Source organism: Pelophylax lessonae, assembly GCF_965119305.1.
Source record: "Pelophylax lessonae genome assembly, chromosome: 8".
Classification (NCBI taxonomy): domain Eukaryota; kingdom Metazoa; phylum Chordata; class Amphibia; order Anura; family Ranidae; genus Pelophylax; species Pelophylax lessonae.
The window spans coordinates 284670151-284697411 of NC_138775.1; the positions used below are offsets into that span (position 1 = coordinate 284670151).

The 27261-nt window shown below is 44.8% G+C and overlaps 1 protein-coding gene across 1 annotated transcript in view; it reads right to left on the reverse strand.

Moving 5' to 3' along the window:
• The window catches only part of MYSM1 (Myb like, SWIRM and MPN domains 1), a 100789-nt gene that overhangs the window by 72785 nt on the left and 743 nt on the right, over positions 1 to 27261 (reverse strand). Inside the window, exons 2-7 of the mRNA XM_082264801.1 lie at positions 24146 to 24224; positions 20268 to 20338; positions 16476 to 16553; positions 9756 to 9785; positions 6259 to 6337; positions 4785 to 4883 (exon numbers count right to left, since the gene is read on the reverse strand). Of these exons, the coding sequence (XP_082120927.1) occupies positions 4785 to 4883; positions 6259 to 6337; positions 9756 to 9785; positions 16476 to 16553; positions 20268 to 20338; positions 24146 to 24224 (436 nt within the window). The remainder of the gene's footprint in view (positions 1 to 4784; positions 4884 to 6258; positions 6338 to 9755; positions 9786 to 16475; positions 16554 to 20267; positions 20339 to 24145; positions 24225 to 27261) is intronic.

Below are 27261 nucleotides of genomic sequence, written 5' to 3' on the forward strand. Positions count from 1 at the left end.
TTTACGTAATTTTTTTATATTTTCCAAGAAATTACAAAGTAATATAATCAAAACAGAAATTTTTTTTAGTTCTATTATAATTAAATTACAAAGGAAAGCTATAGTAATCTTCTAATGGTACAAGTACCAATACATGTTCCTTTCAATATTCCTTTTTCTTTATGCAATTTTTTTTATTTTCAAAGAAATTACAAAGTAATATAATCAAACAGAAAGTAAAATAAAATATAATAATAAAATTATAAAATTACAAAATAAAGCTATAGTAAGCATTTTAATGGTACAAGTACCAATATATGTTCCTTTCAACGTTTCCTTTTTATTTTATTTTTTTATGTAATTTTTATTATTTTTCCAAAAAAATTACAAAGTAATAAAATCAAACAGAAAGTAAAATAAAATATAATAATAAAATTATATATTTACAAAGGAAGCTACAATAAGCAATCTAGAAGTACCAATATATGTTCCTTTTAACATTTAATTTTGTTGTTTTTTTAATGTAATTTTTATTATTTTCAAAGAAATTACAAAGTCATATAATCAAACAGAAAGAAAAATAAACTATTATAATACAATTACAAAGGAAAGCTATAGTAAGCATTTTAATAGTAAAAATACAATATATGTTCATTTCAACATTTCCTTTTTTTTTTTTTTATTTCATTTTTATTATTTTCCAAGAAATTACAAAGCATTATAGTCAAACAAAGTAAAATAAAATACATTAATAAAACTATAAAATTGCAAAGGAAAGTTATAGTAAGCAATCAAATGGTACAAGTACCAATATATGTTCCTTTCAACATTCCTTTCTTTTTTTTTTTTTTTAATAGATTGTATTATTTTTCAAGAAATTACAAAGTAATATAATCAAACAGAAAAGTAAAATAAAATATATTAAAATGATACATTTTCAAAGGAAAGCTACAATAAGCAATCTAATGGTACAAGTACCAATATATGTTCCTTTCAACGTTCCTTTTCTTTTTTATGTAATTTGTATTATTTTCCAAGAAATTACAAAGTAATATAATCAAACAGAAAGTAGAATTAAGATATAATATAGAATAAAATATAATAATAAAATTACAAAGGAAAGCTATAACAAGCAATCTAATGGTACAAGTAACCAATATATGCTCCTTTCAACGTTTCCTTTTTTTTTACAAGTAATTTTTATTATGTTTCAAGAAATTACAAAGTAATATAATCAAACAGAAAATAGAATAAAATATAATAATAAAATGATAAAATTACAAAGGAAAGCTATAGTAAGCAATTTAATGGTACAAGTAACCAAGATATGTTCCTTTTAATATTTCAGGGGTTGGGGAACCAGAATAATATCTGATTTTGGAGACATTACGGTGTTTGGTCTGGAAGCGTAGAAGAATTATGCACCATAGCAGCATTTGGATAAAGTAGAGTTTACATCACACATTCTGTGCATATGTGACACTGGTGGGAAATTACTTTGATAAAGGACACAAAACAGAACAGAAAAATCTCACAATAAAGCTAATATACAAAACATTGGTTTAATCTGCGACTGTCAATTGTATATGTAACCAAAGTAATGTACAGGCATACCCCGTTTTAAGTACACTCGCAAATACAGACACAGCCTGGTCAGCTTGGCATGTCACTACTCCCGGTTTTTAACATTGGTGTCTATGGGAAATCTTGGTCCGCTTGACATGGCACTACTCCCAAACCATAGGTAACAGAGATACCAAACTTAGAGAGCACCGAGAGGGGACCCAGGACTACAACATATCCTGTTTGTGGCCGGCCAGCTTGCCTAGGTAATCTACTATGTCATAGTCCTGGATCCCCTTAACATGCTCCCCAAGCTTGGTGTCCTTGTCACTTATGGTTTGGGAGCAGTGCCATGTCAAGCTGACCAATATTTCCTATGGAGCTCAGCTAGTGTATTTACATGCATTGAGAAATGAAAAAAGGTATTGCTTCACTTTAAGTACATTTTCGTTTTACATTCATGCTCTGGTCCCATTGTGTACTTAAAAGTGGGGTATGCCTGTAATCACCATTAACTACTTCAATATCGGGCACATTTACCCCCTTCCTTCCAGGCCAAATTTCAGCTTTAGCGCTGTCACATTTTGAATGACAATTGTGCGGTCATGCAACACTGTACTCAAACTAAATTTTTAGCATTTTTGTACACATAACTTGCGCTTTCTTTGGTGGTATTTATTCACCAATGGGATTTTTATTTTTTGATTAATAAACAAAAAAAGCTTAAAAATTTGAAAAAAAAAAAAAAAAAAAAAAAAAAACGTTTTTTTTTTTTTTTTGTTTCCATTATACAATTTTGCAAATAAATAATATTTCTTAATAAACTTAGCCTAAAATGTATTCTGCTATATTTCTTTGGCAAAAATAACCCAAATCAATGTATAATATTTAGTTTGTAGGAAAGTTTTAGTGTCCACAAACTATGGTATATATCAGGGCTCGACAAACCCCGGGAGCCAGGTCGCATTGGCGACTGGAATTAGCGACCTAGCGTCTGGGGTGCCCTGCAGGAGGTGTCCTGTCCCTTTTGCGCCCCCTCCTCCCCGAGTGCACGGACTACCACGCCGTCCGAAAATTGAGGCCCCCGGCTTTTCGGCCTTCTTCTGTGAGATGAGAGAGGCTTCCAACGGGGAATTGGCGCCCTCTTGTGGTGGCCGGGAGTTTCACAAGCAGTCACTAATGACTGTTTCCACTGCCTGTTCTCAATGCCTGCCCATCTCCTTCCCAAGAGGAGATGAGATGGAAGTTTTTGCAGGCTTCATCTCCCTGTCCACTTATCTTTGCTTAAAGGTAAGTGGACAGGGAGTGTGGTTATTATTATTTATTTTTAAATGATTTAAAAAATAATAATAATTTTTCTGTTTTTTTTTTCAATTATTTAAAAACTATATATATATATATATATATATATATATATATATTTTTTATCATGTCCCTGCCATGCCACAGCCACACAGCCGAAGGCCCCTTTCACACAGGCTGTCTGATCAGGTCCGCCTGTCAGTTTCTCAGGCAGACCTGATCGGACCCTTCATTCTCCTCTATGGAGCGGTAATCTGCCGCCATCTGATCCTGTCCGCCAAAAACAGACGGATGGTGGTTCTATTTTCTATCCATCCCGTGGATCGGATCAGATGGCATCAGACGGAAACAGACAGACGGTCTGTTTCCATCCGATTGCCCTATAGAGGAGAGCGGGGTTCTAGTCGTATTTATGTGTAAATTTAGTATCAGTTTTTTTTTTTTAAATAAAGCTTGGTTGTTAGTTTAAAAAAAAAAAAAAAATTGGCTCCTACATTTTTTAGCTGGCTCCTAGATCTCAGGCAAATTTGTCAAGCCCTGGTATATATATACATTATATATATATATATATATATATATACATACATACACATACATATATATCTCTATCTGAAACCCGATGATGGCCTTTTCATTTTTTTCTTTCTTTCATTTCTTGTGGCCCTAAAATGTCAGGACAGTACAAATATCCCCCAAATAATTTGATCATTTTTTTAAATTACATTTCTCTCTTTTTCTTTTACAATTTTTTTGACACACTGTGACCAGAGCAACATAATGTTACCATAGTAACATTGTACTACCCTGGGGAAGTGATCAGGTTTTTTTTTTTTTTTTTTACACATTATGTTTGCTTATAGCTGTGAATTACATTGCTATAAGCAAGCATGTTACCGAATGAAACAACATTTATCAGTTTGTTTTGTTGTGATTAATCAAAACTAATCATGTGGTACAGATGGGCTGTGATTGGCCCTGTCTGTATCGTGTGATCAAATTGACGAAGAAGAAAAAGTAGATAAAGAAGAAAAAGAGGAGGAGGAGGAGGAGGAGGACTGCAGAGAAAACAAAACCCGTGAGGCATTAATGAAACAGACAGAACTATAACCAGCCAAGTTCTTTTTCATTAAAACCTTTGTTTTCTCTGCAGTACTGCTAATACATGGGCTGATATACAGGTGTTTGCTGTGCAAAGTGGAGTCTTTCCCATTACTCAGCAATGCCCGACTCTGCAGATAGAGCAGCTATGGGTCACCATTGAGGAGTGGATATAATTGCAGGGTTACAATCAACCCTAGAAGTGGGTACACACCTATTTTTACAAACATGAGAATGTGTGGCAATCGTATAATATCCTAAAGGGGAGGGTTGTCACCATCCTGTGGTAGAAAGCTTCTTGACCAGATTGTATTATCATTGACACTTATTATCATCTCTTATTGTTAAAAGATACTTCTGTTACAACACTAGAGGACTCACTCTGCATTGGACTTTATTCACTCCACTGGGGTATCATTTGTTGATTGTGACATGCGCTTATATATACGTAGCACCACTATTTACTGTGTTCATTATTGATGTGTTATTTGCTTTATTTCAAAGTGGCAGCTTCTTACACATATTCTTTGTGATCTATTTTTTGGCGCAGTGGTAGGATCACTATATAGGTGGGCATTGATTGGACTTGAGGCTTTATCCTTTTTTTATGGATGCTGAGAAGTTTTCAGGGGCCTGTCACCCCCTCTCACCAAACTCAAATTTACTATGGAGCAAAAGCCAGCAGAAAGTCACAGTGATGATGTCACTGGGTCTCAAAAGAGGCGCTTCATAAAAACAAAAATGATCCGACTTAAACATTTGAACTGCATGTTGAGGAACAAAGGAATGTATAATCCCTGTACATTACACTTTATCTATAGGATATTTGGGAACTCCATTACCTTATTCTTAAAATACTGCCTGGCGTAGCTCTTGACCTGCAGCACCGTGCGGCTCCCGATCAGCCTGGAGATGTTCGTCCATCTTCTGCCAAACTTAGCCTAAGGAGAGAAGAGGTAGAGAAAAAGCTTTCAAGAAGTGCCAACAGCTCCAGGTTGTCTGAGCACAGGGAGCCATTCAGCATGTAATGGGAGGGATGCAAATTCCCCAAAAAAACATTTGCACCACAAAGCCCAACAGTGAAGCCCTTAGGGCCTCAGGGGGAAAAAAAACCATGGCGGAACGCCGGGGCTCAGTCCCAAGTGGGACCTTTGCAACCCTGGTAGTTCTGCCACTGGTGTCAGCAATTTTTATATTTTTTTTTTACCATTTTATTTTTATTTTTGTTTTTATTACAATATCTTTTTTTATTTTTTTACTTGTTTTGTAAGAGCCAATTCACACTGCAGCGGCACGACTCTGTACTACTTCGGGGGCGACTTGTGAAGTCCAGTGCACCGCGACTTCAACGCGACTTGCACGGACTTCATATAATGAATGTCTATGCAAGTCGCCCCGAAGTAGTACAGGACCCCTTTTCTAAGTCGGAGCGACTTGCGTCGCTCCTATTAGAACGGGTCCTGTAGCAGTCAATGGACCGCGACTTGTCAGGCTGACAAGTCGCTCTAGTGTGAATGGAGCCTCAACCTGAAAAAAACAAATGAAAAAAAAAAAAACAAACCCTGCAAGATAAAGGCATAATGAGCTAGTATGCATCGCATACTGGCTTCATTATGAAATACTTGCCTTAGAACGAAGCCCCCGCAGTGCCGCCCGCTCACCGGTGACACGATCGACATGTTTGGCCATCCTGCTTCCTGGTTTGCGTCCTCCGGCCATCTGATCGGCCCGAGGCACGATGACATCACTCCCGCACATGCGCGCGGGAGCCGTCGTTAACGGCACAGGGTTCTGTAGAAATGGCACGGGTGGCCGTTCCTTCAGAGCGCATGCGCCGATGACGTCATCGGCTGCATGAAATGTAAATATCCTCTAAATGGTGCAAGTTTGGGAGATACTTCCAGTACCTATAGGTAAGCCTTATTAAACTGCAATGGGACGGACAGCAAGTGGTTAAATAAAAAATCGGAATCTTAAGAGCCGGTTCACATACAAGCGACCCGACTTGCCGGGCGACCTGTGAAGTCGCGGTGCACAGCTCGCACCGTGACCTCGGAGAGACATGCAGGGACTTCATATCATTAAAGTCAATGCAGGTCGCTCCAGGTCGCCCCAAACTAGTACAGGACCCTTTTTCTAAGTCGGAGCGACTTGTGTCGCTCCTATTAGAACGGCTCCTGTGCTAATCTATGGCAGGCGACCCACGGCAACTTGTCAGACGACCAGGTCGCCTAACAAGTCGCCCCAGTGTGAACCGGCTCTTACAATCACTTAAAACCACAGGAGAACTGTGACAGAAATCATAAATCTTCTTACCAGACCCTGCTCAAATAGATCTTTCTCCTCCACTGTCCACTTCACAGCTCCGCTACTGGGCTTAGAGGGCGATCGAATCCTGAACACAAGGACAAAAGAAGAATTTTTAAGAGAATGCAAAAGGCAAGAATGTGGAGTAATAATGAGTGACCAATCGGATTTTAGGCACCGCTAGTCTACCTCAAACTGATTTTTACCGTGCTTGACAGAGACATTAACCACTTTAAGACCGGAGGATTTGGCTGCACAAAGACCAGGCCATATTTTGCGATTTGTAACTGCGTGACTTTAACCGACAATTGCGCGGTCGTGCGACACTGTACCCAAACGAAATTGACGTCCTTTTTTTCCCACAAATAGAGCTTTCTTTTGGTGGTATTTGATCACCTCTGCGATTTTTATTTTTTGCGCAATATACAAAAAAAGAGCGACAATTTTGAAAAAAAAATAATATTTTTCACAAAAATTCTCAAAAAAAATGTAAAAATCTAAATTTTTTAACAGTCTAGGCCAATTTGTTTTCTGCTACATTTTTTTTTTTTTTTTTTACCAAAAATATCGCAATAAGCGTATTTTGATTGGTTTGCGCAAAAGTTATTGCATTTACTAACTACGGGAAAGATTTATGTAATTTTTATTGTTTACTAGTAATGGCGGCGATCTGCCAATTTTTGCGGGACTGCGACATTGCGGCGGACAGATCGGACCCCTAACTGACATTTTTGACGCTTTTGGGGGTACCAGTGACATTACTACAGTAATCAGTGCTAAAAATCTGCACTGTTACTGTAAAAATGACACTGGCAGGGAAGGGGTTAACAGTATGGGTGATCAAGGGGTTAAATGTGTCCCTAGGGGCGTGGCTTGTGAAGTCATCACAGAGACATGCGATCCTACATAGCAGAATCACATAGCCTCTGTCATTACTTCAGGGAGAATGACAGACAGCCGTATTTACATCAGCGGTCTGTCCTTCTCGCTCAGCAACGGGAGATCGTGAGTGGCCGGCGGAGCCGCCGGTCACACGCACTGGCTACCCAGCTGACGAGTGGGGGGCGGGAGTGCACCGCGCGCTCGCCCCCTAGAGTCTCCGGAGCGAGCGAGCGACGTAGTACTATGCCGGTTTGCCCAGGAGCGGCTGCCTGCTGCAGTAAATCCGCGGTGGGCGGTCGTTAAGTGGTTAAAAAGAATCCCCATAGAGATCTTTTGAATCTTAACCCCTTAAAGAGCACAATATGTATATATACTGTATTTTGCAGGGGTGGTTTACTGGGGCTATGGTTAAAGCTATCGGCCATAACCGCGGTATTTGTTTATTTATTTTTTTAGCCAGCAATTCTCCCTCTCAAAAAGGCAATCCGAGAAGCTGATTAGCCCCTGGATTCCTTTTAGAAGCAGCGGGAGGGGTTGTACCTCCCCCTCCCACTGCTCGCAGGTGTATCTCCAGCTTACCAATCTTGCCAGCGAGCCTGGGAAACAATCTGAGGGTTCGCGAGTCAAGTCACAGAGGTTAGGAGAGACCAGATCGTCTCTGATCACCTCTATGATCTAGGAGGAGTGGAGCAGTGTCATGACGTCACTTCCAGTCTGGGGCGGAAGTAAACAATTTTTTTTTTTGATCTTTTGCTTTCAAAGGTAGAGGAGAGATTTGGGGTCTTACAGACCCCATATCTCTCCATAAAGTGAACCTGTCATCCTTTATTTCTATTACAAGGGATGTTTACATTCCTTGTAATAGGAATAAAAGTGATAAAAAAAAAAATCTTCTGGGACACGTCACGGGTCCCAGAAGATTGCCCGGCTATTTACGCCGCGCAGTGGGCACCTGGCTGTGAAGCCGCAAGCTATCACAGCTGGGTGCCCACACTAGTGATGGCGGCGCCGCTGAGAGGAGAGGGAGAGGAGCGAGGCTTCAGGCAGCCACATCGCTGGATCATGGGACAGGTGAGTGTGTGTTTATTAACCGTTTCCGACCGCCCGCCACAGATTTACTGCAGCAGGCTGGCTTGACTGCGTGAACCGATGTAGGGAAGCGGCCCTGGGGGCGAGCGCACAATGCCGGCGGCATTTCCCCTGGGAGAGAAGGACGGTTGGCTGTTGTAAACACGGCAGACCATTGTTCTCTCTGAAATGATCACAGAGCGCCTCTGATCCTTCTATGTAGGAACACAGGTCTCTGTGATCATTTCACAAGTCCCTTCCCCCACAGTTAGAAAACACTCTCCTAGGCTCACACTTAACCCTTTCATCACCCCTAGGTTAACCCCTTCCCTGCCAGTGTCATTATTACAGTAACAGTGCATATTTTTAGCACTGATTACTGTAGTAATGTCACTGGTCCCCCCAAAAGTGTCAAAAATGTCAGTCAGGGGTCCGATCTGTCTGCCGCAATGTCGCAGTCCCGCAAAAAAAAAAAAAAAAAAAAAAAAAGTCGCAGATCGCCGCCATTACTAGTTAAAAAAAAAAACAACAGTGACATAAATCTTTCCCTTAGTTAGTAAACACAATAACTTTTGCGCAAACCAATCAAAATACGCTTATTGCGATTTTTTTTACCAAAATGTAGCAGAAAACAAATTGGCCCAAAAATGTTACAAAATTTTAATTTTTACATTTTTTTTGGGGGGAATTTCATATAAAAAAAAAAAGTGAACAATATTGTTATTTTTTCAAAATTGATGCTCTTTTTTTGTTTATAGCGAAAAAAAAAAAAAAAAAAAAAAAAAAAAAAAAAAAAATCGCACAAGTGATCAAATACCACCAAAAGAAAGCCCTATTTGTGGGGCAAAAAAAAGACATCATGGATTTGGGTACAGCGTCGCACGACCGCGCAATTTTCCGTTTAAGTAACAAAGTGCTGAATTGCAAACAATGGCCTGGTCATTAAGGGGGTAAAACCTTCCCCTTCCTGTGATTTTTGTGATATGGCACTTTGTTACTTTAACGGACAATTGCTTGGTCGGCGACGCTGTACCTAAATAAAATTGTCCCTTTTTTTCCCCACAAATAGAGCTTTCTTTTGGTGGTATTTGATCACCTGTGCGATTTTTATTTTTTGCGCTATAAAGGAAAAAAAAAAACCGCCAATTTTACTTCCTACTATAAAACATTTTCAATAAAAAATAGTAAAAAAATCCAAAAGTGGAACTTCTGCTTTAGGGATTCCCTGACCCCCTTTTTTGGGGGGAAGTGGGTACCTAGTTTTGACAGGTACCCACTCCCACTTCCGCTCGGGCCACAAATCCTTCCGGAAGTGGTTAGAAGTCATCAGATACACTTTTTGTAGCTGCTGACTGTTAATAAACACAAAAACATCTGGAACCCCGCTTTAAGCAGACCTTTCATGAAGTGCAACTGCACTGATAATGCCCATTAATTTCTATCTGTACATGGGGGACGTCCCTTCCTCCCAAGACTACAGCAATATAATCTGTGTGGTGTCAACCAAACCGGACCGTACCCCGGACACAAGAAGCACTCACAGTCCAAATACTTACGGGACACGAGCCATTTTCTTCTGGGGGCTCCTGAAAGTAAGAAAGCACTGTGATTATATACAGCAATTATTCAACTCCATAACACGGTAACACATATGTGGGGTCCAGGAGGTGGGCTTTAATCACTTGCCTCCCGGGCACTTTTACCCCCTTTCTGCCCCGGCCAATTTTTAGCTTTCAGCGCTGTCACACTTTTAGATGACGATTGCATGTTCATTCAACACTGTACCCAAACACATTTTTTTATAATTATTTTGAGACAGATAGCGCTTTCTTTTGGTGATATTCAATCACCACTGGGTTTTTTATTTTTGCTAAACGAAAAAAGACCAAAAACGTTGAAAAAAATGTTTATGTTAGTTTCTGTTATGAAATAAGTAAATTAGCAATTTTTCTCCTTCACTGATGTGTGCTTATGAGGCTGCACTGATGGGCACTGATGAGGAGGCACTTATGAGGCTGCACTGATGGGCACTGATGAGGAGGCACTTATGAGGCTGCATTGATGGGCACTGATAAGGAGGCATTTATGAGGCTGCACTGATGGGCACTGATAAGGAAGCACTTATGAGGCTGCACTGATGGGCACTGATGAGGAGGCACTTATGAGGCTGCACTGATGGGCACTGATAAGGAGGCACTTATGAGGCTGCACTGATGGGCACTGATGAGGAGGCACTTATGAGGCTGCACTGATGGGCACTCATAAGGAGGCACTTATGAGGCTGCACTGATGGGCACTGATGAGGAGGCACTTATGAGGCTGCATTGATGGGCACTGATAAGGAGGCATTTATGAGGCTGCACTGATGGGCACTGATAAGGAAGCACTTATGAGGCTGCACTGATGGGCACTGATGAGGAGGCACTTATGAGGCTGCACTGATGGGCACTCATAAGGAGGCACTTATGAGGCTGCACTGATGGGCACTGATAAGGAGGCACTTATGAGGCTGCACTGATAGGTGGCACTGACTGGCAGCACCGATGAGCACTGACTGGCAGCACTGATGGGCACTGTTGGAGTTGCACTGATGATCAGTGCCCTGATTATCAATGTAGATGTCCCCAGTGTTGGTTATCGGCTCTCCTCTCCTCATGCGCTGTTAGCGTGAAGAGAGGAATGCCGATAACCAGCAAATCCTGTTTAAACTGTGACACAGCTGATCACATGGTAAAGAGCTGCTGTGATTGGCTCTTTACCATGATCTGTGATCAGGTGTGTTTCAAGGACACAGCGATCACAGATGCACCCGACATGGGGCGCACTAGAAGCGTGGGGGGGTACATCATATGATGCTCTCCAGGCAATGTGCGACTGCGCTGTAGCCATCTTTCGGCTATAGAGCAGCCGTGAAGCAGTTAAAAGTGATCATAAAATCTCATTTATATTTTTAAATAACAAACATGTTATACTTACCTCCTCTGTGCAGTTGGATTTGCACAGATCCTGCTCTTCTTGGGTCCCTTTTCTACTCTCCTGGCCCCTCCCTCCTGGTGAGTGCCCCCACAGCAAGCAGCTTGCTTTGAGGCACCCGAGCCGAGTCACAGCTCCCTGTGTCCATTCAGATATGGAGATGTGGCCCAGCCCCACCCCCTTTCTATCCTCATTGGCTGAATTACTTTGACTGACAGCAGCGGGAGCCAATAGCACCGCTGCTGTGTCTCAGCCAATCAGGATGGAGAGTCCTGGGATGGCCGAGGCTGCTGTACACAGAAGGCTTAGAATGCATTAAGATAAAAAAAACCTGACTTTACAACCCCTTTAAACCTGGGCACCTCATATACAGTATCTCACAAAAGTGAGTACACCCCTCACATTTTTGTAAATATTTTATTCTAACTTTTCACGTGACAACACTGAAGAAATGACACTTTGCTACAATATAATGTAGTGAGTGTACAGCTTGTATAACAGTGTAAATTTACTGTCCCCTCAAAATAACCCAACACACAGCCATTAATGTCTAAACCTCTGGCAACAAAAGTGAGTACACCCCTAAGTAAAAATGTCCAAATTGGGCCCAATTAGACAACACCCCCCCCCCCCCCCAGCTATCATGTTAGTGTTACATAGTCTCGGGTGTGAATGGGGAGCAGGTGTGTTAAATTTGGTGTTATCGCTCTCACTCTCTCATTATGGTCACTGGAAGTTCAACATGGCAACTCATGGCAAAGAACTCTCTGAGGATCTGAAAAAAAATAATTGTTGCTCTACATAAAGATGGCCTAGGATAGTGATGGTGAACCTTGGCACCCCAGATGTTTTGAAACTACATTTGCCATGATGCTCATGAACTCTGATCATGGGAAATGTAGTCCCAAAACATCTGGGGTGCCAGGGTTCGCCATCGCTGGCCTAGGCTATAAGAAGATTGCCAAGACCCTGAAACTGAGCTGCAGCACGGTGGCCAAGACCATACAGCGGTTTACCAGGACATATTCCACTCAGAACATGTCTCGCCATGGTCGACCAAAGAAGTTGAGTGCACATGCTCAGTGTCATATCCAGGGGTTGTCTTTGGGAAATAGACGTATGAGTGCTGCCAGTATTTCTGCAGAGGTTGAAGGGGTGGGGGGTCAGCATGTCAGTGCTCAGACCATACGCCGCACACTGCATCAAATTGGTCTGCATGGCTGTCATCGCAGAAGGAAGCCTCTTCTAAAGATGATGCACAAGAAAGGCCGAAGACAAGCAGACTAAGGACATGGATTACTGGAACCATGTCCTGTGGTCTGATGAGACCAAGATAAACTTATTTGGTTCAGATGGTGTCAAGTGTGTGTGGCGGCAACCAGGTGAGAAGTACAAAGACAAGTGTGTCTTGCCTACAGTCAGTCATGGTGGTGGGAGTGTCATGGTCTGGGGCTGCATGAGTGCTGCCAGCACTGGGGAGCTGCAGTTCATTGAGGGAACCATGAATGCCAACATGTACTGTGACATACTGAAGCAGAGCATGATCCCCTCCCTTCAGAGACTGGGCCACAGGACAGTATTCCAACATGATAACTACCCCAAACACACCTCCAAGACGACAATGTGAGGGGTGTGCTCACTTTTGTGAGATACTGTATAAGTATTCCGATCTTAAAGTGGTCTAAATACATAGAGAGGTGTGGAAGGATTCCTAGGATAACTATCCTCTTCAGGGCCCTTTTTGAAATATGTTGTTTTTAAACAGAGTTTTATTCAGCCCACTTTTCCATTGCCGCCATCGTTCATCCTCCATCCACTATTTTTAATATCACCTCATTGTTAACTGCTGAGGATTTCTGATTATGAATCTCTTTGTTATTCTTATCAGTATCTCTATTCATACTTCACCATCTGAAGACGTCTTTATTCTGATAATCCCGTGTATTCCTAATAAACATTTTTTTTTTGCTTTTTATTTCTCTATTCCCTGTATGTCTTATCTATATTCATTTTTAATTTGTCTGAACAGATTTTATAGTCAGGAAAGTCTCTAAAGGGATCTGGTTTTCAGTTTAATTTCATTTTTAATTCTTCTTTTTCTTAGGATAAAGTTTAAGTAAGAGGTTTCTGATGGCGGGAGGCGGGGCGGGTTTTCTAAACATGTGACCGCCGTGATTGGCTGTCACAGCGGTCACACGATTGGAAAGCTCCTGATCGCAAGTAGAGATCGGGTGCTTTCCGCTAGCCGCCAGTAATGCCTTCTTGGCACGGCTTTGTTTACATTTTGGTACGCATATATGCGGCTGCTCGGATTTAAGGACCACCCACCGAGAGTCTGCAAACATGCGTACCGAAGGGGTTAAAGATGAACTCCAGGAATTAGATGAACTCTACCCTTGCAGTGAGCCGTTCCCAACCCCCCCTCAGCACTGCATGGGCTAAATGCTTGTTTAGTCTAGGTGTGCAGGGATAAGGTGTATTACCTACCCTACTGCTCCCTCATCTACCACTTGCAAAAAGGTTGGTGACTGCCCACCAACATGTAGACCGCGCGACTGACATAGAGCTACGTCGGTTCATGCAGGAGGGCCAGCCTGCCGCAGTAAAACTGTGGCGGGCGGTCCTTAAGAGGTTAAATTGTGACAATGGGTGCCGGGAGGAGATACCTGGCCCGCTGTCATGGGGGGGATCGGGGAGCAGCTTTGCGAGCGGGAACATGTTACATTTTTCACCCTAAAAACAGGTGGCACATGTAACATATTCCTGAAGATGAACCTATTATTATTATTATTATTATAGGTAATTATAGAGCGCCGTCAACTTACACAGCACTTTACATATATCGTACATTCAGATCAGTCCCTACCCTCAAGAAAGCATGGGGGGGGAAGATGAAAAGCACTGTGGGGAGCTGAAGAGCACCGTGGGGGGGGGGGGCTAAGAGCACGGGGGGGGGGCTTAAGAACACTGGGGGGGGGGGGCTTAAGAACACTGGGGGGGCTAAAAAGAACCGGGGGGGCTAAAGAGCACTGAGGGGGGGCATTTTTACATTCAGCGTATAGCACTGGTACAGGTAGGTGTACTTCCAGGTCTGCAGTTTGCCCTTACGGTCAGTCACGGAAACGGTTACCGCCCCCTTCCTCGTCATCATCACGTTCATGCGGCCGGCCCGCCCTCCAGTGACGCTTCCGCTGCCTGTGATTGGTTTGTTATCTCCCGGCTGTTATTGCTGCTGCTGGCCAGTCACAGTGTCTCCAGGCAAACCGCGGCCGGCCCTCCCCACTGCCTGATTGGTTCACGATCATTTTCTCGGCTGCTGCTGGCCAGTGACAGCGCACGCGCATACCGCGGACCCGGAAGGCGAAGTAAATGTAAATAGTATGTGGCACTGGCAATACAATATCATTAGGGAATAAAATAATAAATTAAAATAATTAAGCATCAGCTCCCCGCTCCTCCACAGTAAATAATTCCATGACTTTTCCAAAACTTTAGTGTGTTTCCTAAGTTTCCATGACCTTTCCAGGCCTGGAAAGTGTCATCTACAAATTCCAAAACTTTTCCAGGACCGTACGAACTCTGCCTCCTAGAGTGCACTCGAATAGCCATGTCTGATGATCCGCACCTGGTGGTTCCTTATCCCTTATAAGCGCATTTGGCTTCTACATAGATTTGGGTGGCCATCATTATCTGGTAAGCAGCCAATTGCTCTTCCCATGTGTCGTGAGAGGAGTATCGGTTTCATCTGCATGCTGGGACTTGTGGTTCTCCTTCCAAGCACAAGTTCTTTCACTATTGGATTCATTCCTCTTTTTCCATTTATGGACTTTTCACATTTTCTTTAATTTTGAATTCATTAATTTATTTAATAAGAATTTGTTCTAAACACACATTATTATTATTAGCACTACACGTTTATTTTATGTGATCTCCAAACGCACGACAATAACAAAAGGCAGGTTCAGGTGCCATCATTTTCAGCGATGTGCTTTTGCTGCGATTTATCGCGCAGCAAGCCACATTGCGTAAAGGCTTGTCGCCCAAAAAAAAAAAACCACAGGAGGTTCTTTTGGGTGACGAGCTTCACGTGATCAGAGGCGTACCTAGGGTCTCCAGCGCCCTTGGCGAGGAGCTGTATCGGCGGGAGGGGGGTGACAGAGAGAGAAGGGGAGCGACAGAGAGAGAGGGGGAGTGACAGAGAGAGAGGGGGAGTGACAGAGAGAGGGGGGGGGGTGACAGAGAGAGAGGGGGGGGTGACAGAGAGAGAGAGGGGGGTGACAGAGAGAGAGAGGGGGGGTGACAGAGAGAGAGAGGGGGGGTGACAGAGAGAGAGAGGGGGGGTGACAGAGAGAGAGAGGGGGGGTGACAGAGAGAGGGGGGGGGTGACAGAGAGAGGGGGGGGGTGACAGAGAGAGGGGGGGGGGGTGACAGAGAGAGGGGGGGGGGGGTGACAGAGAGAGGGGGGGGGGTGACAGAGAGAGGGGGGGGGGTGACAGAGAGAGGGGGGGGGGGTGACAGAGAGAGAGGGGGGGTGACAGAGAGAGGGGGGGGGTGACAGAGAGAGGGGGGGGGTGACAGAGAGAGGGGGGGGGGTGACAGAGAGAGGGGGGGGGGTGACAGAGAGAGGGGACACTGAGGGGGAATTGGTGCAGTAGTGCAAGGAAAGAGGAATGAGGGTGCTACCTGCCTTGCTGACCCGAAGCGAGAATGGATGTCATGTGCAGGAGCTGCTCATTTATTGAGAGTAAGAGAGGAAAAAAAAAATTGGTAGAGTCGGAGGAATGCTGAGGCTGCAGCAGTCAGTGTGTGTAAGAGCGGAGGAGGGCTGGGGACGCTGTGAGAGGCAGTCTCACTCTCCTGGGCTGCCTGCTCAGCCGCTCTCAATGTTTCAGACCTGGATGGAGCCGTATGCTGCCTGGGGGCGCCGGGGAGCGCAGGCTGAGCGGAAGGCGCAGAAATCACTAACACTGCCAAATGATTTGTGCGCCCCCCCCCCGGGCACTGGTCTCGCCAACCCCTTGGTATGCCCCTGCACGTGATGCAATTTAATGCGACTGCCACTGTTTGGCAAAACCGCACTGTTTTAAGTGCCATTGAAAATAATGCCACCTGAGCCTGCGTTTTGCGATTGTAGTGCGTTCTGAGATCTGCCCGCGATTACTGCGATTCTGCCCGCGATCCTAAAATGCCCAGGTGTGAATGGAGCCTAAAAGTTTACAAGGGGGATGCCTATATGTCCTTGCCTGCTTGCTGTGTAATAATCCCTCCTCCATATTACATTCCAATGGTAAAAGAACACTGACCTCTTGATAGCGGCCTTTTCTGCATTGTTTGATTCGGACCAAAACTTCGCTGAAAGCGGCTTGTTAGATAAATAATATCTGTAGAGCTGCTAAGGAAAAATGGAAATAAAACATGAAAGGCTTTTCTTACAGGTAATGTGGGGGTGGGGGGAGTTAAAATGTCTGACAATGTTTGTATTGCCGACTGTGCCTTTTTGTCCAGGTGACAACCACCATGCCTTCTATGGGTGTCACAGGGACAGGAAATCTCCCCAATATCTGACAGATATTTTTAATTCTCTTCCCCTGTATCCAAAACTAAAAGAAAAAACTTTTTGCTGGAGTTAGGCTTTAACTACTTCCCACCCAGACCAATTCTGGCATTTCTCTCATACATGTAAAAAATTGGATTTTTGACTTAGCGTAAAATACATTTCTCTGATGTTCATTGATGGACACAGATCCTGATATTCATAACTATTTGGTTATAGTGCCCCCTACATTAGTAGGACACTAGGCAGAAAATAATTCTGGCTACACCCATGGGCAGTCCCAGGGGGTATACTCCCTCTCTCTACTATAGCCACTCAGTTTTGTGTCAGGAGGATTATAACTCCACAGAGGGGTGGGTGCTGTGTCTGTCAATGAACATCAGAGAAATGGGTGTTCCGGTAAGTCAAAAATCCCATTTTCTCTTTCGTTCATTGATGGACACAGCTCCTGGAATTCATAACCATTGGGACTTCCCAAAGCAGTGTTAAACATGAGGGGTAGGAACAACCAAAAAATTCCCAAGGCTAAACATTAGCCAACCAGATACCAGGAGCTCAAACAACTGGAGCCCACCTGAAAAAAAACAACACACCCTCAAAGAAGACCAGGTCCTCCTAAACAGCAGCCTGCAAAACCGTGCGGCCAACACATCCACTTTTTAAAACTTTGTAAAAGTGTGCACGGAGGACCAAGTTGGCCGCCTTGCAAACCTACGTCACTGACACCTGATGACGGAAGGCCCAGGAGGCACTAAGCGCCCTAGTAGAGTGCGCCTCGATAGGGAAAGGAGGAACCTGACCCTTGATGGAATTGGCCTAAACCACCGCCTGTCTGAACCATCTGGAAATGGTCGCAGAGGAAGCGGAAAACCCTTTTCGAGGTCCATCTGTTTGCACAAAGATAGAGTCTGACTTCCTGAAAGACTCTGTAGCTGCCAGGTACACCTAATTGCCCGGACCACATCCAAGGCATGCAAGGCAATTTCCTTCGGATGTTTAGGCACAGGACACAGGGAATGCACCACAATGCCTTCATTCAAATGAAAATCAGAGACCATCTTTGGAAGGAACGACAAACAGGGGCGAAGAACCACCTTATCCCTGTGATTTACCAGGTAAGGTGAACGACAGGATAATGCTGCCAGTTCCAACACCCTGCGCGCAGAGATGATAGCCACTAAAAAGGACACCTTCTGGGACAGCGTAAGCAGGGAAATCTCCCGAATATTTTCAAAGGGAGGTTTCTGTAGAGCTCTAAGCACCAAATTAGGATCCCAAGGCGGCATCAGGGCCCGCACTGGAGGAACCAAATGTTGGACACCCTGAAGAAAGGGAGTGTGTGGTCAAGGGTCGTTGGAGGAAGCCTGCCAAAGCGGACACCTGGCCTTTGATGTTACTCAAGGCCAATTTCTGTTCAACACACCCCCCCCCCCCCCCGTTGAAGGGAGGTCAAGATCCAAACCACCGAGAAGGAGCGAGGATGAACCCCAAGAGACTCACAGCATGCAATGCACGTTTTCCATGTACAATGATAGATCTTCCTAAAGGTAGATTTCCTAGCTTTCAACAGTAGGAATCACCGACTCAGATAAACCCCTATCCTTCAGCACCTGGTGTTCAAGAGCCAAGCTGTTTAAGCCAGATACTGTAAAGCAGGATGGAAGATCAGTCCTTGGGACAGCAGATCCTCCCTGAGAGGAAGCTGCCAAGGAGCGTCAACGACCAGCTGCACTAGATTGGAGTACCAAGCCTGGCAAAGCCAGTTCGGAGCCACTAAGATGACCGGAATCCCTTCTGCCTAGATCCTACGTAGAAGCCTTGGCAGCCTGGCAATTTTCCATCCCAGTAACGTGTACGGCAGAGAGAGCTGGAATCAACCATTCTGCCCACCTTGGAATGCTGGCTACCTCCAGAGCCGCCGGGACACTTCTTGGTGATTGACATAAGCCACGGGCGTGGCATTGTCCAATTGAATGCGCACTGGACAACCCTGAAAACGATCCATTCAATGATCCAGACACAGTCTGATCGCTGGGAGTTCCAAGACATTCATCCAGCGTTCAGATCCCCTGAGCAGAATGCTTGCTCAAGACACCTCCCCAGCCGGACAGGCTGGGATCCGTGGTGACCACTGTCCAATACAAGAGGAGAAAGGAATTTCCCAGCCGAAGCGCCGGAGAACTAAGCCACCATATCAGGGACTCCTTCGTGCCCCGACACAGGTGGATCTGATGGTCTAGAGACTGCGGAGTCTTGTCCCATTTCGTCAGAATTTCCCTTTGAAGTGACCTCCTATGGAACTGTGCAAATGAAACCACCTCGAAGGTAGACACCATCAGGCCCAGCACCCGCATGCAAGTCTGGAGGGATTGCCATTTGTTGGACAGCAGGTTTCTGGGGTTTGTCCAGAGGAAGGAACACTCTGGTTAAAGCCGAGTCCAGAGTCAGGCCCAGATAGTCCAGCTTTGTGGATGGGACCAGAGCAGACTTCTGAAAATTCAGAATCCAATCTGAACTCCCGCAGAGTTTGTATTGTGATCTCCAGGTTCTCCACCAGAGCAGAGGGAGACACCGCTCGCAGGAGGAGATCATCCAAGTAGCCCAGTACCGCGATCCCCAGTTGGCGTAGCAAAGCTAACACCGGGGCTAACACTTTTGTGAAGACCCGAGGAGCAGACGCAAGACCAAAGGGTAACGCCACAAACTGATAATGCTCCTCTCCCACAGCAAAGCCGTGGGGGAGGTGCTTTGACTAGGGGAAGGCAGAGATCTGTGTTCCTGCTGAGCAGAAAAACAGGATCAATGCTTTCCCCACGTTGACTTAACGACAATCTGCATTGTTTACATAGGCGGACCCCCGTTCTGTTTGTGTCCCGAATGATCAGAGAGTCTGCTGCATCTGCTGATTGGCTCCCGCTGTGTCCAAGCATAGTGGGAGCGGGTCGCCGTCAGAGAGCGCCCCAGACCCGGAAGTGTCAGATCATGTACTAGGTATCTGGCACAAAGCGGCCGCCCTGCCACAGCAAATATATGGTGGGCGGTCCGCAAGTGGTTAAATCTGACTTCCAAACTTTCCTTCAGTCTTGCACAGTTGTACCGGCTCCTCTCCTGGACTGAAATTGTTTCCTCTGATTTCACTGAACACTGTGAGCTTCTCACAATGTTCATTAGAAGCTGCAGCAAGTCAGATAGAGTCTCATTTCCTGGCTGAAGGACGTCTAGCATCATCTAGCTCATGGGTGTCTAACCTGCGGCCCTCCAGCTGTTGTGGAACTACAAGTCCCATCATGCCTCTGCCCTTGGGAGTCAGGCATGCAACTGTCAGTCTTGCAACGCCTCATGGGACTTTTCTTGCAAATGCCTTATGGGCCCTGTAGTTCCATAACAGCATGAGAGCCGCAGGTTAGACACCCATACTTTAGCTCTTTAACCCCCTGGCCCACACCTTTCATTCATTGGATTTCATATTCCGCTTATATTGCATCAAGTTTTCTTATGAAAAAAAAAAAAAGTCCTTTTTTAAAAAAAAGTTGAAGGATACTCCTCTTCAAGAAGCATTTTCTCAATGGCAGCCCGGTTCTCATCGCTGATGGTGCTGTCCAGGGTCCATGGCTGGAAGGGATATTAAAGCAAAAGATATATGTGACATTCTGTAACAGAAAAGACCCGTGAAACTAGAAAAGTCATGCACACTGTCATAAATGGGAGAAGGCATGCTGGGACTTGCAGTACGTTACTTATAACCTCTTCTGCCACACCTTGGTAAAAGTCGGGACTGATCCAAAAATATGACTTAGTGGTTAGCACTTCTGCCTTGGAGCATTGGGGTCCTTGGTCTGAATTTTGACCATGACACTACCTGCAGGAAGTTTGCATGTCCTCTCTGTGCCTGCGTAGGGTTTCTCCGGGTAATCCAGTTTCCTCCCACACTCCAAAAGTCATACTAGTGAGGTAATTAGCTTCTGTCTAAATTGTCCCTAATGTATCTACACTGAGCAAAATTATAAACGCAACACTTTTGTTTTTGCCCGCATTTTTCATGAGCTGAACTCAAAGATCTAAGACTTTTTCTATGTACACAAAAGGCCGATTTCTCTCCAATATTGTTCTTGTTGTCTAAATCTGTTTTAGGCTCCTTTCACATGAGCGGTGCGCCCGACGGAGTCCGTGCTGCTCAGCAGGGGATCGATCTGCCGATCTCCGCTGAGCAGGCGGATGACAGCTCTGTAACCGCTCTGTGTGCAGAGACGGAGCTGTCAGATCCCCGCTCTCCTCTATGAGGAAATCGGATGAGAGCGGACCACCTGTCCGTTCTCATCCGATCCTATCCAAACCGATACTCCAGACGGATAGAAAATAGGGTTTCCATCCATCTGGATTTCACGGACAGGATTGGATCGGATAGCAGTGGAGATAGGGCTGCATGGAGCATCCGATCCGGTCCGCCTGAAAAACTTGACAGGCGGATCGGATCTGAAAGCCCGTGTGAAAGGGGCCTTAGTGAGCACTTCTTCTTTGCCGAGATAATCCATTCACCTCACAGGTGTGGCATATCAAGATGCTGATTGGACAGCATGATTATTGCACAGGTGTGCCTAAGGTCCCTTTCACACGGGCAATCTGATCCGATCCGCCTGTCAGTTTTTCAGGCAAACCTGATCGGATGCTCCATGCATCCCTATGGTTCAGCGGGTGTCAGCGGAAACATCTCTGCTGACACCCCCTGCTATCCGATCCTGTCCGTGAAATCCGGACGGATGGAAACCCTATTTTCCATCCTGAGGATCAGATGAGAACGGACAGGCGGTCCGTTCTCATCTGATCTCCCCATAAAGGACAGCGAGGAATCTGACAGCTCTGTCTCTGCACACAGAGTGGAGACGGAGCTGTCATCCGCCTGCTCAGCGGGGATGGGCGAATCGATCCCCCGCTGAGCAGAACGGACTCCGTCGGGCGCACCGCTCGTGTGAAAGGAGCCTTAGGCTGCCCACAATAAAAGGCCACTCTAAAATGTGGAGTTTTATCACACAGCACAATGCCACAGATGTCACAAGTTTTGAGGGAGTGTGTGATTGGCATGCTGACTGCAGGAATGTTCACCAGAGCTGTTGCCCGTGAATTGAATGTTCATTTCTCTACCATAAGCCGCCTCCAAAGGCGTTTCAGAGAATTTGGCAGTACATCCAACCGGCCTCACAAGCGCAGACCACGTGTAACCCCACCAGCCCAGGACCTCCACATCCAGCATCTTCACCTCCAAGATGGTCTGAGACCGGCCACCCGGACAGCTGCTGCAACAATCGGTTTGCATAAGCAAAGAATTTCTGCACAAACTGTTAGAAACTGTCTCAGGGAAGCTCATCTGCATGCTCGTCGTCCTCATCGGGGTCTCCACCTGACTGCAGTTCATCGCCGTAACCGAATGAGAGGGCAAATTATCACATTTGATGGCATTTACCACTTTGGAGAGGAGTTCTCTTCACGGATGAATCCCGGTTTTCTTAGATCTTTGAGTTCAGCTCAATAAAAATGGGGGCAAAAACAAGAGTTGAGTTTATAATTTTGTTCAGTATAAATAAAATAGAAAGCTTAGACTGCAAGCTCCTGGATGACAGGGACTGATGTGAATGTGCAATATGTATATGGCCAGATCTGTAAAAATACCTTTAACCACTTGCCGACCGCCGCACGACTATTTACAGCGGCAGTCAGCCCTGCACAGGCAAAGTGACGTAGTACTACGTCACTCGCCTGCGAGCCTCTAGGGGGCGAGCGCGCGCCGCCGGAAGAGCGCTCCCGTCCCCGCTCGTTCACGGAAATTCCAGCGCGAGTGACCGGCGGCACCGATGTCCGCCGGTCACTCGCTATCTCCCGCTGCAGAGGAAGAAAGGCAGGCGGCTGATGTAAACAAAGCCACCTGTCATTATGCCTGGTGTAACTGCAGAGACTATACGATCCTGCTATGTAGGATCGTATGTCTCTGTGGTTACATGAAAAGCCACGCCCCTTTACAGTTAGAAGCACGCCCCTAGGGACACATTTAACCCCTGCATCTCTAATAAAGTTAACCCTTTCCCTGCCAGTGTCATTTTTACAGTAACAGTGCATATGTATAGCACTGATTATTGTAGTAATGTCACTGGTAACCCCAAAAGTGTCAAAAATGCCAGCCAAGGGTCCGATTTGTCCGCCGCAATGTCGCAGTCCCGCAAAAAAAAAAAAAAAAAATCGCAGATCGCCGCCATTACTCGTTAAAAAATAATAAATTAAAGTTACATAAATCTTTCCCGTAGTTAGTAAACGCAATAACATTTGCACAAACCAATCAAAATACGCTTATTGCAATTTTTTTTACCAAACATATGTAGCAGAAAACAAATTGTTAAAAAATTTTGATTTTTACATTTTTTTGGGGGGAATTTCATATAAAAAAAAAAAACGTGAAAAATATTATTTTTTCAGAATTGTCGCTCTTTTTTTGTTTATAGCGCAAAAAATAAAAATCGCACAGGTGATCAAATACCACCAAAAGAAAGCTCTGTTTGTGGGAAAAAAGGACATCAATTTAATTTGGGTACAGCGCCGCACGACCGCGCAATTGTCCGTTAAAGTCACGCAGTGCCGAATTGCAAAATAGGGCCTGGTCAGGAAGGGGGTAAAATATGCACATATCAAAATAAACACAACTATGCCCCAACAGTAATAAAGTTCACAAAATAAGGGAGCAGAAACTGTTCATTCTGCATAATGAATGCTAGCAATTAAAGTGAAGATGTGTTCCCTATTGATTACAGGTTTTTATCGAGCACGGACAATATACACAGCACTTCATCATGTGCATTTGTCCATATAAGGGCACTGACATCACCGACATCCCACCCCTTTGTTTGCATAGCAAGGTCATTGACTAAATATGGGCACATGTCCATATAAGGACACTGATGTCACCAGCATCCCGCCCCTTTGTTTACATGTCAACGTCATAGACTAAATATGGGTACGTGTCCATATAAGGGCAGTGATGTCACCAGCATCCCGCCCCTTTGTTTACATGTCAATGTCAGACTAAATATGGGCACATGTCCATATAAGGGCACTGATGTCACCAGCATCCCGCCCCTTTGTTTACATGTCAGCGTTATAGACTAAATATGGGCACATGTCCATATAAGGGCACTGATGTCACCAGCATCCCGCCCCTGCTCTTATATGTGCTGCTAGCAGAGGAATGACCCGGCTCACATATGACTAGATTCGACTAGAAAACAGCTTTCATGTTTGGCTAGAGATGAGTTTGGAGGACGTCTGAGCTCACCTCTATAAGGAAGGAGTGCTATCCGCTAAGCCACCAGGCTGCCCATATTTACCAACAAGTGAACAGCCTTTACTCCCTTAGTAAATCAGCCCTGATGGACTCACAGTGAGGTCGTCATTGCTCTTCCACACAGAATCCAGATAGTGATCAGGAACAAACCCAGAACTCAGCTCCTCGTACCTCCTATAGGGAGAGAATATAAACATATTACTGAAAAGTATGTCCATGTATTGTCATAACCTTTTACAATCACCCGTGTTGTGACAATGTCCATTACCACCCAAGGCAAAAAGGTCAAAGGGTCCCCTTCCCCATGGGCTGTGAACTACTTTAGCAGTACAGGATGCAGGTCCTAACTACAGATGAGCTTAGGCATTGGGCAAACAAAAAACTGTGCGATTTTCTAGTCCAATCAGCTGCGAGTGGCTTCATTCATCTCTCCGCAGCATGCGCAAATAAAGAGGTGGGGTGCAGGTGACGTCAGTGGCCCTATATGGACACATACCCATATTTACTCAATGACATTGACAATATATGGGTATGTTTCTATACAAGGACACTGATGTCACTGACATTTCACCTCTTTGTTTACATACCAATGACACTGATTTAACTATGGACATGTTTTTGTATAAGGGCACCGATGTCAATGACATTCTGCCCCTTTATTTACCTGTTTGCATCATTGACTAAATATGAGCACCGACATCACCTGCATTCCGCCCCTTTGTTTACATGCCAAGCTTATTGACTAAATATGGACCTATGTCCACATAAGGGCACCAAGGTGATTTAGTTTACATGTCAGTGAGGTGTGGACACGCTCTCTTTTAGTCAATGTCACTGATATGTAAACTAAATCACCTTGGTGCCCATATGTGGACATAGGTCCATATTTAGTCAATGGCCTTGGCATGTAAACAAAGGTTCTGGATGCTGGTGGCGTCAGTGCCCTTATATAGAAAGATGCCCATATTTAGGCATGTCATTGCCATGTAAACAAAGGGGCGGGAAGCTGACGACATCAGTGTCTTTGGTGGACATATGCCCATATTTTATCAATGACCTAGACATGTAAACAAAGGGGCGGGATGCTGGTGGCGTCAGTGCCCTTATATAGAAAGATACCCATATTTAGGCATGTCATAGGCATATAAACAAAGGGGCGGGATGCTGGTGACATTAGTGTCCTTATGTGGACATGTGCCCATATTTAGTCAATGGCCTTGGTATGTAAACATAGGGACAGGATGCCGGTGATTTCAGTGCCCTTATATGGACAAATGCACATATTTAATAAATGTCACTGACACAAAAACTAAGAGGCGGGATGTTAGTGACATTTGTGCCCTTTTTTCCAAATGACACCCATATTTACTCATGTCTTTGGTGCATAAGCAAAGGGGCGGGATGCTGGTGACTTCAGTGTCCTTATGTGGACATATGCTCATATTTAGTCAATGAGCTTGGCATGTAAACAAAGGGGTGGGACGCCGGTGATGTCAGTGCCCTTATATGGACACGCCCTATTTTAGTCAATGTCGCTGACATGTAAACTAAGTCACCTTGGTGCCCTTATATGGACATAGGTCCATATTTAGTCATTGGGCTTGGCATGTAAACAATAAGGGCACTGACATCACCGGTGTCCCGGCCCTTTGTTTTCATGCCAAGCCCATTGACTAAATATGGGCACCTGTCCACATAAGGACACTGATATCACCAGCATCCCGCCCCTTTGTTTACATGCCTACATATGGGTATCTTTCTATACAAAGGAACTGATGCCACCAGCATCCCGTTCCTTTGTTTTCATGCCAAGCCCATTGACTAAATATGGGCACCTGTCTACATAAGGACACTGATATCACCAGCATCCCGCCCCTTTGTTTACATGCCTATGACATGCCTAAATATGGGTATCTTTCTATATAAGGGAACTGATGCCACCAGGATCCCGCTCCTTTGTTTACATGTCTAGGCCATTGACTAAATATGGGCATATGTCCACCAAAGGACACTGATGTCACCAGCATCCCGCCCCTTTGTTTACATGCCTAAATATGAGCATCTTTCTATATAAGGGCACTGGCGCCACCAGCATCCAGAACCTTTGTTTACATGCCAAGGCCATTGACTAAATATGGGCATATGTCCACATAAGGACACTGATGTCACCAGCATCCCCCCGTCCCCTTTGTTTACATGCCTATGACATGCCTAAACATGGGCATCTTTCTATTTAGATTGTAAGCTCCTTGAGGGCAGGGACTGATGTGAATGTACAATGTATATGTAAAGCGCTGCGTAAATTGACAGCGCTATACAAGTACCTGAAATAAAAATAAAGAAATAATAAGGGCACTGACGCCACCAGAATCCAGCCCCTTTGTTTACATGCCAAGGCCATTGACTAAATATGGGTATACAGTATGTCCACCAAAGAACACTGATGTCACCAGCATCCCACCCCTTTGTTTATGTACCAATAACATGACTAAATATGGGCATGATTCCGTATAAAGGCACCAATGTCACTAACATCCCGCCTCTTCATTTACGTGTCAGTGACATTTATTTAATAATAATTTGTGCATGTGTCCATATAAGGGAACTGACATCACCGGCATCCCACCCCTTTGTTTACATGCCTATGACATGCCTAAATATGGGCATCTTTCTATATAAGGGCACTGATGTCACCAGAATCCAACCCCTTTATGTACCAATAACATGACTAAATATGGGCAATTGGGCATGATTCTGTATAAGGGCACCAATGTCATTAACATTCCACCCCTTCGTTTACGTGTCAGTGACATGGATTAAATATGTGCATGTGTCCATATAAGGGAACTGACATCACCGGCATCCCACCCCTTTGTTTACATACCAAGGCCATTGACTAAGTATGGGCACCTGTCCACATAAGGACACTGATGTCACCAGCATCCCACCCCTTTGTTTACATGCCAATGACATGCCTATATATGGGCATCCATTACCATATAAGGACACTGATGTCACCAGCATCCCGCCCCCTTGCTTACCTGTGTTGTGAGGAATGACCCAGCACACAGTTGATTGGACTTCATTTTCACTCCTGACCTTTTTGTTCCCCCCTCTTACTGAAAGGCACCAGGCAGACGCCTCTTCTGCCTACCCCTTGGCCCTGACACCCCCAGGCCCCTCTGTAGGGGGTATTTAGAAGGCCCCCAGC